Source organism: Conger conger, chromosome 18 (assembly GCF_963514075.1).
Source record: "Conger conger chromosome 18, fConCon1.1, whole genome shotgun sequence".
NCBI lineage: Eukaryota > Metazoa > Chordata > Actinopteri > Anguilliformes > Congridae > Conger > Conger conger.
The window spans coordinates 14,740,323-14,755,684 of record NC_083777.1 but is presented as its reverse complement, the minus strand read 5'-3'; the positions used below and the strand labels follow the sequence as shown (position 1 = coordinate 14,755,684).

General features: G+C 40.9%; 1 protein-coding gene across 1 annotated transcript in view; it reads left to right on the top strand.

The window, feature by feature from the left end:
- The window catches only part of khdrbs2 (KH domain containing, RNA binding, signal transduction associated 2), a 158,572-nt gene that overhangs the window by 64,446 nt on the left and 78,764 nt on the right, over positions 1–15,362 (top strand). The window contains exon 3 of the mRNA XM_061228444.1: positions 3,833–3,949. Coding sequence (XP_061084428.1) covers positions 3,833–3,949 — 117 coding nt within the window. The remainder of the gene's footprint in view (positions 1–3,832; positions 3,950–15,362) is intronic.

Sequence of the window (15,362 nt, the reverse complement as noted above, 5' to 3'; positions counted from 1 at the left end):
TTCAGAAAATCATCTAAATTCAGAAAAAGGACAGATTATTTTAATGGTCAACATGAAATTGCTTTAGACTAGATTTCAGGTTTGCTGGAGAGGTCAAAATATGCAAACGACCAGGCATGAACTATTTGACGCAGGCTTTAAATGCTCATGACACAGCTGTCGTTCTCGTCTCTACTTTTTACCTGGCTGAACAGTCTGTGGTAATGGAAAAAGGGGGGTTTGTTTTTTTTTTTGGAAATATTCAATCTTGGCAGTGACAGAAAATTCAAAATATAAAATATATGTTTGAAATAAACATCCTAGCCACCGTCTTTCTGGCTCTGAGCCTGAATCTCTTTAATGTGGTCTTTGGTGGTGTGGCCAGAGGCCAGTTAGTGGGGGGGGGGGGGTGTTGGAATTACCCAGCATGCCGAGCAGGTGGTGAAGGGTCTGCTCTGCGGCGGTGGGTACCACAGAGTGCCTGTGTGGGCACTGCCAGCCGGGCGAGGCTAAAGCGGGTCAAGCCTGTGGCCCCACCCTGACACCAGGTCCAGCCACCAGGCCCAGCCACCCGACCGTCGTTAAGAGATTCTCAATGTCAGGTGCTGCTTTTTAATGCAAAGACCTGCTGGTCTGGCACTACCCCCAATGCAGACCCCAAGTGTGATGGCAAAGAATATGACCTAAGTGCAAATCATCCCAATTCACGCCCTGCTGTAAAATCCAGCTATGCCAGCTTGATGATTCAGCTGGTGAAGCTAGTGATAAGATGGTCTCGCTGGGTATTAGCTGGTCAACTGGTTAGTGCTGGTAGCTTGTCTGAATTGGTAGCTGGTCAACCAGCTACTAGCCGTTTCAAAACAGCTTGAGATGTTTTTTCAGCAGGGTATGCTTGAAATTGAGTTGAATTGAAAATCAGCAACCTAAGTCATGGCTTACATACCAGCAGTGTTTCAGAAAGAGGACTAGCACACAAGCGTTTTCAGTCCTGAGTAATTCCAGCTTTATCCCTAGTGGTCATAAAAAAAGTGATTTCATGGATAAATGTGTATGGAGATAAAAAATTCTGAATGTAGGTACATAGAAGCCATTTAAGCAAATTGCTTGCTTATTAACCCATATGTAATAGGTTAAGGAGATTGCAGACATGGAGCCAATATCAGAACTGGTTTTGCATTCCAAAATGTGAACAGCTTGCATATACCGTAGCCATGGTACCGGCAGTCCAAAATATAACACGAACAGGTCGGGTGTATAGAATGATTAATGTATACAATGAAAATGTGAGATTGAGTCTGCTGCAGCCTAAATCAACAGTACGCTGTGTAACAAAACATTCATGCTGACAGCAGTATATATATTAAATTTAAGCAACAGCAAATTAACAGGCTGTCAATACCCTTCGAAAAATGACTAACACACCATCACCTCCCAAGAAATAACTGCCACACTTCCTTTGATGTACACTGATAAAGAGTCTCATTGAACGCGTGAAGTATGAGGCTCAGACGTTTCGTACACGTTGTGTACAGTAATTAAACAGAAGCTCTTGAATACTGTTACGGCCTCTGGATGATTAAAGCCTGCCACAGGGCTCACATTTACATATTTCACACGTCTGGAAAAGGCTTCGGATGGCCGCACAGGCCTTGCTGTAAATCCTGACTGGACGAAGGCCAACAATTACAACCCGAGCAGCCATTACTCTGTAGACTCCCTGTTGGTCACACTTCACAATAAGGTTCATGAATGGGCATTAACTAATGTAGTTGTTAACATGAATTCATTGTGGACAAATACATTAATTAAGCATTCAATTAACTTTTCATTAGTCAATGCATTTGTTAGCAACTAACCAACATATTTGTTTCATGATATTTATACGTTAGCATTAGCAAACCATAGGATGACCTTAACCATTATAAGTAGTTAACCATTAACATTAACTGATCTTTTCCTTCCATGTAATGTAGTTGTTAACTTCAACAAAGCTGTACAGATTAACTTCTCAGTAGTAGTTATTTAAGAACTACATTAGTTTATGCCAATTCATGGAACCTTATTGTAACGGGTTACCTCCCCGTTTATACACCGGAGATCCAGGACATTCGACAATAAGCAGGGAAATTGGAGTAGAAATTAAAAAGTGGACCAAAAAAGCTGTTTATCAAATCTACTCTGGTGATGTGTGGTTGTTCAAGTCTCTGTTCATCACAGCCGAGCCTTGACGTCAATAAAGGGTGGAAAAGGCTTGGGCGGATTGGGCAGCGTTGTGTTGAAAGACTTCTTCACAGGAGCAGATAAACAGCGACTCCGAGTGGATTAAAAGCTTCTCAGAAGGGTGAAGATGTACTTTTGTTCAGAGATCCAGAAAACTTCTTCATTTCTCATGTTGGGGAATGTGACGAAATGGGAGGGACTGTGCAAAAGGCAGATACTGGAATTAAACCGGAAAAAAAGAAAATGAAAAGCGATTTTTAAAGCACAAAGCAAAAAAACATCCTTTATTGATAAATGGAACAGCGAGATAAGGATAAATATTGCGCCTGTAAGATCTGTCAGGATTTGACCATTTTCGCAGGTGTGTGTCTGTGTGCATGTGCGTGATTTCCCCATACATATTTCCAAGTGCATCCGCACTCTCAGAAATAAAGGTAAAAAAAGTGCCTTAAAAGGTACAAATGCGTGTTGCTTGGGCTGTACTCTATAGGTACATAACACTGTACCCTTAGCCAGCAATATGTCACTAATTTGTACCTTTTTGCTTGGAAAACTCTCATTACCAAACGAGAACATTACTGTACTTTCAGTGTACATTTGGGAAATATGCTAAAGAACAAAGCACCTCCACAGTCACTTTATTTCTGAGAGTGCAGTAGCCCACACTACTCCAGAGGTCTGTAAAAGATAGCCAAGGCTGGATTTCAGCAGCCTTCCTCCATAGCTGGAGCATTTAAAAAAAAAGGAAAGAACATGATTGGCATGTCCCTCTGCCACTGGTCTGTGGCGGTTGCGAGGTGTTGCCTGGAGACCCCGCGGCCGGTGTTTGATAGCTCTTCATCTGGATAGCGCCGCCTTGATTTCCCATCGGGAAGAAACTCATTATTTTCCACTATTATCTGGAATCCGACCTCCGGAGCGCCCTCGGAGAACCGCATTAGCCCCGGCACATGTTGGATTTCCTTCCCGGTACTTGACGGTGGAGTACTCCAGTCCCCCAGCAGCGGTACGGCACACGCCTGACCGGGTCGCCGCGTGACAAAGTTACGAGCCCATCAGCGGGACCTGATGTTGGAGTCGATCGCCTGGGAGGCCCACTGTGTGATTATCTGCTCTGGGGGTGTAGCCTAGACCGGAGACCTCAGCATTGTACCTTACGCTCAAGTTTCTGGACGGGGGAGCTACTATTGAAACCTTGGGTGATGAGTGCAGTAAAATTCACAGCTGTGCGAATGTGAATTAATTAGTGTGTCTGAGTCATCATGGGTCTTTGCTAAGTAAATGTAAAAAAAATGTTTTTTAGTTAGCTATGCAAATGATAAACGCAATTAAACATACGTGCGTGGATTCTTACACGGGGGCTTACTTAGTAAACAACAGAATTGTGTGATGTTTTAATCAATGGCAGATTCACTGATGAGGACGGCTATTTAAATTAAAATGGAACTAATTCATTAATTCGTGAATGGAAGGGACTGAATAAATGTCAAGTGAAAATAATGACATCCCCAAAAGCATTATCTGTACAGACTGTGAGGTCGATTAACAGGGCTTTGATGTTCCTCAGACTGGTCCTCAGACGGTTCCTCACGGTCGTCTTCATGCCGGTTTTTGTTCCCTCTCTTCCCCGTAGTTTAATTTCGTGGGGAAGCTCCTGGGGCCAAGGGGAAACTCCATGAAGAGGCTACAGGAGGAGACGGGAGCCAAAATGTCCATCCTGGGGAAGGGCTCTATGCGGGATAAAGGAAAGGTAGGCACAACTATTCTTATCCCACAAGGCATCTCGCCGCTGGTTGAAAAGTAACAGTTTAACCCTTTATGGGTGGAAGCGAGCGGCACGTTGCATCTCCCTTACAACGCTGTCGTCTGTTCTGAGTTCCTAAATGCAGACAACCATACATAGCAATCAAACACAAAAACAAGTGATGTTACTTTCTGTGAGACTGCAATGGGTAGATCCACTGGCAGTACTGAGCGCTGTGCATGTGGTTTATGGTGCACTAGCTGCAACTGCTAATTACCGTATTAGCATACAGTATATTCCCTGCTGTAAAATCCAGCTTGAAATTACCAGCTATTTCAAAACATAGCATGAGCTGGTCAAGTTATCAGTGTGGAGCTGGTCTGAACTGGTTAACCAGCTACCAGCTGTTTGCATGTTGTTTTTGCATGTCTCGTCTAATTTACTCCACAATCTGACTGGGAGAAGTCCATTGCCAATGGCCTTCAGGCAACATTTAGGGGATCTGTCCAATATTTTGTGAATCTGACTGTTATCCTTGTTCATATGGTATTCTTCTGTTATGATAGGGGGGAGGGGGGGGGCGGGGGTGACGCTAGCTCATAGAGACACTGATGTTTTGGTAGTTTGTATTTTTCTTCTCTTCTGCATTACATTGACTTTTGAGGCTGTGTTTGGTCTCGGTTGTCTAAGCACATTTTTTCTAAAACTCAAAACAAGACTTGTCAAGTCACCTCCCAATTCACCAATAAACTAAAAAGCTGATTTTGCTAACGCCTTACTTTTGACAAGCAAACGCTGATTCAATAACATTCAATGGAAATGTGCCAGTCATTTCACAGATTACTTTAATTTTGTTAATTATGTTTCCACACACACATGCTGCTGCACTTATAATGACCTGGATAGGAAGCATAGATCCACAAACAAGATCAGTTGAATGCCCAACAAATGGACAGCAATATTTATTGGAAAAATTAATGGACTTGGACTATTTAAAGATGATTCATTTCTGTCACTTCACACAAAGAGGAATACCCTTTATGGAATAGCCACTGTCTTGCACGCCTAACGTATTGGCGGAGGGTCTGTATTGCAACCACCACAGCCGTGTTGGTGGCTTGCAAGCATACACATTGCATGAATTTGAATTGTGTAAGATGACCTGGAACCTGGCAGGAATTATGTGAGGTCTATTTTGTTCTAATCTTACATTTCTGTGTGTAATCATCTGTGTGAACCAGCCACAATTAAATTACAGTCCTGGAGGGCTGACGTGACTGCTGGTTTTTGGGTTGTTCTTGGCACCTGTGGTTCATTCAAATCATTGATTGGCTAAAGAATCCACACACCTTGTTCTCAAGGCAGCTTATTGAAAGGAAGCCACAAACACCTGCAGACACTGCGGCCCCCTGGGAATTCAGTGTGACATCCCTGTGCCACACCATGTATTGAGCCCCATTTGCACAATACCAATTTTTCTGAAATGTGTGTAGAAAACACAGTATACTGTAAATATGCTTGACCTAGACACTATTTCCCTGTTATTGCAGCAGAATGTGCTTTTCACTCACTGCCAGGGCTTTGAGAATCAAATGTAATTCTTTTCTGGTACTTGAGTTGGTTCAGCAGGCACACAACACATCTCAGTCCTTCTGATTCCCCTGAAGACCATCCAGTGAGGCAATTTGGAAATGGAGGAGGCAGTGGGTGTAGGGAACTGGCTTTTGTAAAATAAAGGGAAATTTTGTTTATATGCCTTTCAGTGGAAGAAAGAATTCTGTTACACTTTGCTAGTTATGACCAGCATGAAATTACCAGCTACCAGCTGTTTCAAAACATAGCTTAAAATGGTCAAACCACTTTGAGCTTGGAGCTGGTCTGAACTGGTTGACCAGCTATCAGCCATTTCAAAAGCTATCTTGAGCTGTTTTTTTTTTCTCCATATTTTTTTGTCATTTTAATGGGTTCACAGGTAGTCAACTCTTTTTAGATCTGGCTTTGAGATCAAAGTGGGCCCACAATGCACAATATAACAGCAGAGGTGGCCCCTGAAGTAGCCAGTGCTGTTTGTTCCAGTGTCATAACCCCTTGCAACCCCTTTCATGCCATGGCTGCTGTTAGCCACATTAGTTCAGCTGCAATGATTAGAGCCTCGGTTAGCAAAGGATGTGGAAGTGCAGGTCAATGTCACTGTTGAAAATTCCAGCTAAGTCCAGTTAAACTTAAACTGGTTTAAGGTTGTTTAAGATGTGGTTTTTGACACTTCTATCGAGTCATAGCTGGTATCTACTTGGCCAAAGCTGATTAAGCTGGCAGAATAAGCTGGTGGTCAACTGGTGAATTAGCTGACTATATAGACTAGTCAGCTGGTGAAGAACTGCTTGACCTGCTAAAAGTGTCAAACACTGCTTTAACCAGCTGGTTTAAACTGTAATTTACAGCAGGGAGGAACTTAACTGCGTTATAATCAGCCAGACATTATTGGGCCCAAGGTTGTTTGCTTTGCACAGATTGCAAAGTCCATGCCCATTAGTGTTGATTTCTGAGATTAGCTGTTGCTCATTGCTTGAATATATGAGCCGGTTCACTGTCGTCTTTTTACAACATTTTTACACTACATATATTTTTTTTTTTCCAACCTGATTGTGCCACGCATACCAAAAGCACTACAGCAGAAGCAACTGCACCCCTACAACACACTTGTCCGTGGTGGGTTTATACACTACAGACCAAACCAGTATTTTTTCAATGCCACTTGTGTTCGAAAATGTTGATATGAAGTGTTCAAAGTGTCCGCATTTTTCAAACCAACCACCTTTTTATTAACATGATAGCGATCTCAATTTCACCGTTACAGCACAACCCTCAAGCTAAATCTGCTCAGAATTTTTAACCGATGCCAGACATTACGCAATGCATTCTGGAAGAATTTTTTTTTTTTTTCCACAGCAATAACTCCCATGTCCCTTTGTTTAGCAACACCGCCTTCTCTTACAGATAGAATAGACATTGTTTATTTTATCTGCAGACCCAACATTCAAAGTGAAGGATGCAGGAGGGGGATGGATGGTAATACCTTCCTCTGCTGTGGTGTAAACGCAGCTAAAGGGATTCTTCCCTCATCCTCTGACAATATAAGCATGAATGCCGATAATCGTTCCCCACAAATAAATGCACTGGTCTGTCGATCCCTCACAGCCAATTTCAGCGGAGTCAAAACAACAACATGTCGCTCAAATACAAAGGACCCCGCGATTTAGCACAGTTGGCGGAGAGGAGGCCGCTTCCCTCTCGCGGCGTAGTTAGGATGATGAAAACAACGTCCCCTGCCTAACAAGAGGGAAAGAAAAAGGCATAAAAGAAATTACCTTCTTTCAATGACAGTCAAGGGATTTCAGCCGAGCATTAAGCATTTGTTCTTAGTCTCAGTCGCTTTTATAAATCAGCCACAATGTTTGGATAATAAAGCCATCCAGCCCTGCTCACGACATTTTACCAAATAGAGAAGTAGATTTGAGTTAATGTATCCAATTTTTAGCAGTCAGTCAGGCTAATACGGATATTTAATTTACAGAAAATATTCAGTATCCAATAGGCTGACAAAGTTTCTTACTTTAAAGTGAAAAGTAAAGGCATGGTAACATGATGTTCTTAAACCAGAGTTACGGTAACGGATAAAAAGCTTCACAGACACCCCTTCGAGATGCATCATATGGATATGTAAAATATTGACATGTTTAAAGGTCGAGTGACGTGTGCATTCCACAAACAAGTCTGTATTGATCCAGAGGGTACACTACGCATCGCTGAGCCAAGAGCACACACACAGCCAATTATGCCGAACTGCTGTCTAGAGAAAAAATGCCACACTGGCAAACGTGAAATGGAAGCATAAAATACAAGCAGACAACACTCAGCAGAAGTAATTTCAGGATACGGTGCACAGGAAACATATAACACCCAATAATAAGAGGAAACTGCACCTTCCTGCACTGACAAGACATCACTAACACCAGTAACGTTCCAGAAAACTACAGTAGCATTTTGCCTGGCTAAGGATGAGGTGGTGGAGCCACTAAGTTAAGCAGCCCTCAAGCAATGAGGTCACTGTGTGAATTAAGCCTCATGAACAGTTTAAACAAGAGCAAATCAAAAGCAAAAGATGTGAAATGCAAGCCATACTTTTGGTACAATGATTTCTTCTGTATTTCAACAAGATATTGTATCTGACTGGACCATTGGGAATGGATGGAGCTTGTCATTGCCAGTATCGTGTATCGCTGACTTAAAAAAGAAAAAAAAAAGAAAAGAAAAAAAAAACATACAGAATTGTGAAAAGGTTCAATTTTTCTGGGGGGAAAAGGTTTACCAGATATCTCTGATATACAAATGCACAAAAACAACTATCTGCCAACTGTCAAGTCTTCCCTTTCATTTATTATTAAAATGATTTCAGATAGAGGTAGCTTTCCCATGTAACCCACATCTCTGAAACGATTTAAAAAATGACTGTTTGATTTACGCTCTGTATTTTTTTGTTTATGCCTTTTAACATCCCTTTGGCTATTTTTATTGCTTCAGCAAAATGTCTGGATCCAGATACCATTACAGCAGTGTCTTTTTCAAACTGTGCACATTCTAACTTCGTGCTCCCATAAGTGGTCTCATGAATAAATAACTGAAAATGTTATTGCTTGTGAAGAACTTTATATTTGATTATGTTAAATGTCCCTTCCCAGGTGTCTACATGGTTCAGATTTTATTTATTTTTACCTTCTGTAAATTATTAAGCAACTGCTTCACCCCCGAGATTTGCATCACAGTCTAAAATAAATATTTAGCTAGTAACAGCCTTATCAAGGTCATTTAATACATTTTAAACAGCACAAGTCCAAACACGATGCTTATCACTAGGGAACCTAAGTACACTACCCAGAAATTGCATCTTTACTCTCCATTGTGTGCTGAAATTTTAAGCAGCTTTGAGGAACCCCTTTGATTACTACTGGTTTCAGTTTGACTCTGAGCTGCTCATGTTACTTCGAGAGACACTTCTTGGAAATACAATTATATGGAATACAGATTTGAGTCAAAATATGACTTAACATCATTGAAGAACCTCAGGAGAGGTCAAACTCTCTCTGGAATAAGGGTTCTGTACGGTATGATGGACATTTTAAGAAATCAAATTGCTAATAATACATTCCGTAAACTTACATTACATCAAAGTTAAAGTAACTAGCCTGTAGTTTTCTGATTCAGTAAAATTCATCAATTTATTGCCCACTACAATGGTTTTGTCCAGATATCAGGTATATGCTACCTAATTGTTTGTATTAGTGGATTATAAATTATAATTATTGATATTTTAGTAATCTGTCCCAGTTATTTCAGTACTCTTGGATATATGCCTTTTTGAATTATTATAATCCCCACTGCTTCACCCGAATTCAAATATCCTCTCAAACTTCCCAGAATACAGTGCAACTTTCAGCTGTGTCAACCTTAAGCACTTTTTAAATAATGCATAAGAAATTTTAAAAAATTGAAAATATGTTTATGTACAGGGATGTGGCTGCTCTGAACGTTATTATACTTTCTTATACAGTGTCTACTGCTCATTGCAGTTACTTGTTGTTCTTACAGTAATTTGGCAATACATTCACACACTGGCATTTAGAAATAATTAATTGGATTTCCACCACTTCCTTGTCATGCACTATGTAAGTTGCACCTGTTTTCACTTGCCAGCATACATTATTCACTGTGGTTGTTTGACCCCAGAGCCTCAATTACAATGGTACTGCAAATGATTTCAGAAATACTGTTAAATTAGGTTGAGACATGAATCGGCTCTTGTGTGGGTGGTAAGAAACTGCACTGACAACAATTATTTGCAACACTGTATACTCAGTGAGCACTTTATTAGGTATTTATTAGACTTATTAAGTCTTCTGCTGCTGTAGCCTATCCACTTAGAGGTTTGACGCGTTGTGTGTTCAGAGGTTCTCTTCTACATGTGTGGTTATTTGTATTACTGTCACTTCCAGTCAGCTTCGACCAGTCTGGCCCTTCTCCTCTGACCTCTCTCATTAACACCGCATTTTTGCCCACAGAACTGCTGCTCACTGGATGTTTTTTGTTTTTCTCTTTGTTTGTTTGTTTGCTTGTTTTTTGTGTCACAGAAGTGTCACAGTTTCATAGTTTGAAGGGAGTCATTTGATCAAAGGCCGGCTATTGCTTATTCCCGGCATTAAACCCCTACCCATTTTCAGGCAGTATATTAATCCAGAGAGCCTGCCTTGATTTATAGGATAGATTTGTGCAATTCCGTGAACATTAGGCATGTTTTTAGGGTAGCTGTTCTCCCATTTTATTAGTTCTGTATTTTATGATCCGTTTGGATCGGTCCTGGCCATTTTACTGTTTTACTGTTCGCCCTATGTTGTAACCACAGTTTTCCACACACGAAATTCTGCCCCAGTCAGAGGAATGGTCCAACATTCCAGCTGTATGGCGATAACCTCACACTTCAACATTCTCCCTCCGTCTTACACTCTGAATAAAGATGAACGGGAGAGAAAAAAAAAAAAAAAAAAAGTTCAGAGGGTGAAAAATACGGTTGGTGGAAAAAAAAAAGCGCTCTGACACTTTGAAACTGCAGATGCCCTTGTAGTAGAATTATCATTCTACAGCTTTCAGCTCCGCCAGTACAAAATGTGCTCAGGCACTCGAGGCCTGCTCTTGACTTCTCATTATATCGAAGACAACGCTACGAGTTTTCATCTGTGTCATCATTATCTCGTTCTAGAAGAGGCAGTCCCTTGCAGTGTGGCCAGGTGCTAAACGTCGGCTTTGGAAATGGCATTTGCTTATGGTTAATTTATTTAATCCTCAGAAATATTGCATCTCGCCTCCGAGTCATAAACCGTTTGACACAATATTCTGCCGAGTTACATTCGCTTCTTCCCCATTGTGAAAGGCAAGCGCAGTAATTTTGTATCTGCGCCAGCCCTGTTGCATGGCTAAATATACATTTTCATTTGCTCTCGAGTTTGTCTGGTTCACGGAATTTGATTCAAGGGAGGCTTCCCAACTTCAGAGACAGGTGCTGGAACTCGTTGACTCAAGTATTTAGTGGCTGGAATATATTTCCATGCATTATTTCGGAAGAAGAAAATATGAAACGGTGTAAAGCCAAATCCTATAACGAGGCGGACTTCATATGTACAACATGCGTGTGTATCAGCTCAAGGTGAAAGTGTGGAGCAGAATACATTTCCATTGTAATTAGTGTTGGGGTCTGTGACAGCCTGACTGGCTCTTGTTAAAGTCCTGTAATAAATTCAAATTGATTTCTACAGAGATTACTGTTTCTATGCCTGAAGAATATATAATAATATTAAGCGGTCGTTTTCATACCTGGGTTACGAACAGGACAGAACAAAATCAGTTGGAATTCAGCAATTAGCCCCTCCCTGTGTCCAAGTTAAAAAGCATTACGGGAAAAAATAGCCAATGTTATGAGGCTGCTTATTCTGATGTGAAAAATAATTTAATTTCAGGCAAGTTATTCATGATACTGTAAAGATACAGTCTAAAAGCGGTCAACCAGGTCTACATATCTGTCTGTGCTGTGCATATTTATTCCAGAGAAAAAAAAAAAAGTTAAAGTTCATCCGTTGTGCCCAAAGGCTCTGAGCAGAAAGCCTATTTATGGCTTATGCTGATAATAATGATTAGGAACTTCGGTAAAGCCCCGTTTGGTTTTAAAAGGTTTCTGCATCCAAAGCAGTTTCTCAGTCTCAACAAGCTGCATAATTTATGTGGAAATTCATGCGGAAGCATTTTTTTAAATGTAACATTCAGTGTTTGTCTCGTTTACCCTGTTCAGTGCTGAATGTGCTCCACTAATTTCACCATTAACCCCCCCCAGTGCATTACTGCATACTTGTATGTACAGTATGCATGAACTGTATTAATGAATGTACGTGTGTGCGTGTATGTGTGCATTAGGGCTGTCAACATTGGGATGAATTTGAATTCAAATGTAACCTTCATGAATTGGAATGAATTCAAATATATTCAAATATCATTTGCATAAATTCTGTATGTATTGTCAGGCTTAATATGTTAATTATGCAGTGATGCTCCCTCTAATCTGTTATAGGCCTGAGGATTATCGTCCACAGAGGTGTAGTGTAACACAATAGGACTTTGATAACATTGTTCAAAATGCAATGTATTTTAGCTACACTTTATGCAGCAGTAGGTCGACACTATATTAAGTGCTGTTCATGCATCTGTGCGGTTATCTCAACTGACTAAACTGACCCAAGCAAATAAAGCACTTTGTTTCAGCAATTTAATTTACCATGGCTCCATAGTTATTAAGCATAATAAAAAATGCCCCCATCCCCTTCCGATATCCCTCATCTAACCCTAACCATTAATACATTAAAAAATAATAATAATAATACAAAAATGAAATTGCACTTTTGGCAATATTGGAAATGTCACTTTTTTTTTTTACTATCTTTTCGTATAGAACAGCTCTTCATGTGTATTTTACTAGTTATGGATTTGATGCTTTTAACCTGTGGAAGAGTCTGCCAAATGAAATGTAGCCCATGACTGCATATCAGCATTGTCCAAAACGATCATTTTAAATGTAGAAACCTTCACCGAGAGCAACCTTATAGGCCTGGAGTGCAAAGGAGAAGAGGCTAATAGAAGCATAGGGCACAGAGGAGAATAGGCTAATAGAAGCATATGGCACAGAGGAGAATAGGCTAATAGAAGCAGAGGGTGCAGTAATAGGTTAATGGAAGCCCAGGCCTTGATCGGGACAGTCGACTTATTGTTATACACTTTTGGCTCTTACTGTGGTGCCAAGGATCACCTAGTTTTTGTTTTACCAGCTGTACAATGTTTCCACCACAAGCAGAAATCTTGTTTGGCCTCCAGGGTCATCTCCTTCGGTATGGCCGTAGGCAGGACTTACATTATTCGCACTGAAATGGTAGATTCCACCCGTGGGATATGGGCAGTGGATCTACAGCGACCATTTTATTATTAAGACAGATTACAAGGAGGAGGGAGTCTTTACCGATTCAGACCGGGCAGCCAGACAGCAGCAGAGAAGGCAGTTTTGTTCAGTAAAACTCATTTGAGCATCCCAGGTCAATAGAAAATGACCCTTCTTCGGTTGTCCATTTTGTTATTTTTCCTCAGAATTCGTATGAGTTCATTGGAAGCAGTCGAGTAATATAAATAGCCTATTCTTATTCTACTGGGTTTATTGCAATCCCATGCCTGGTGCGGTGGTTGCAATGTTGGTTCAAGTCATTCTTATTTTTCACATTTCTAGTCGAGAGAAGTTATGAGATACTTTTTCATTTGGAACTGTACCATAACAGATTAAAAATGGAAATGTGCTTTCTTTCAGTTCATTATATTGAACAATTTTCTGATGTTGGTTTATATCAGGTTTATATTTGCCTCCAAATTTATTTAGCACCCTTTGGGTTTTCTCAATGACCACAATTGAAATGATTTACAGTAATGGGTTCTGACGCCAAGGAGCTAATCCAATGACAGTCAGCTAATCCAGATACAATGGGTTTGCATCTTCCATCTAGTTTTAATTACACATATTAATTTTTTCATAAAGTGAGAGAGAAAAATACTGTGTTAAGTGATATTCATAAAGAGTGGTTTGCCGCATGCATTGGTCAGTTTATGGGGTGTTGGAATGTTCTAGAGCAGATACGCTATGTACCGAAGGGTTTTTATATTAACCCTTTAATCACATACATTTGTGCACATTGGAACTTCCATTAGTATATAAAGGTGCTCCCTATTAATGCTCATCTTGAATCATTCCAGAAGACTGCAGACTAGCGTAGCATTCTGTGAAGTACATATATGCAACTGTCCGCTGCTTCTTTTCACTCTGCAGTCTGTTAGCTAAAATGTAGGAACTTCCCATGTGCGATGGCAAAAATCCCCTCTGGCGGAAATCCCCCAGCCTTTCAAATGCTTGCTGTGAATCCATACATGCATCTCTCAATGTAAACCCTGGTCACAGTCAATTCAACAACACCTTATGGCGTATGGCACTTCACCAAGGACAAGTGCTGAGGCAGGATGCTTCATTCACGGGTCATAAGACCGTTTCTTCTTATGTACTGGTATGGTTCTCTCACTGCCAAATTTAAGATTCCCAAAAAGGTACTGCAGAAGAGAAAACGGAACACTGGTTTTTATTTCTCTCCCACGCAATATTTGCCAATTGTGGAAGCATCTGCTCTTTATTTTCTCATCTTGTTGTCTCTGAGAATGTGAGATGTTTGGCGATTTGTGTTTGTGATGATTTGTTATTGTCAATGTGTTATCTGTTTGTTTTATCAGGATCTGCTTTGGCAAAGTATGAGTACCCTTGCCATGCCAATAAAGCTTGTTTCAATTCATTTTCAATCGGCGGCAGGGCTACGTCATGGAGAGGAAGTCAGGCCACTGGATAATGAGGGACAGGGGCAGAGGGAGGAGCTTGGACCACACATTAGTCTATGCTGCTTCTGTTAGAGCAGCTTTGGAGAGATTCTTCTGATTATGTTAGTGCAGTTTTGGAGAGTCTCTACTGCTTGTGTTAGTGCAGTTTTGTCTACACTGTGTGTCAGGAACCGGGACAGAGGGACCAAGAGCAGACTCGGGACAATGCGAAAAGTGCAGGCTTTATCGACAAAGGGTAGATCCAATAATGCAATCCGAAAACAGGCAATGGTCGTGATCCAGGCAGACAGGAATATACAAGGTAATCAGAAGTGTGGTGGATAAACAGGCAGTTCAAAACCAGTAGGCAGTCCAAGCAAGCGAAGGTACGAAAAGCGAGGCGGACACACTTAATAGAGAACAGGTGAAAGGAATGAAGGGCAGACCAGACTACTAGAACAGGACTACAGAGAGTGACACACAAAACAAGGGAACACATAGAAAGAGGAAAAAACAATGGGGAAAAGGCACAGAGCGGACATTATGATACTTGTGTGATTGCAGGCTTTGGGCAGCTGCACCAGTGGAGAGAGGTCTCAATCCTGAACAGTCAGCTATTATTTCCCAGGATTCAGCACCATATTATAGCACGCCGCGATGCACCCCTGGGAAGGACTGAATAGTCTGATACAGGCAGATACAGTCGATCTGGTGTGGAACGGAATATTGATTCTGATGTACAGAGCCGTGCCATGGAGGCAAGTAGGGAATGGAATAAGATTTTTAAAAAATGACTGAAGACAAAAACGCTTTCCGGAGAGATTCCCGCCAAAATCAACACAAATAAGGTTTCCTGCTCTCTTACCTGAAAGTGTTTTATAGTACAGCACAATCTGATATATGAAACAAAGGATGACTACAGTGT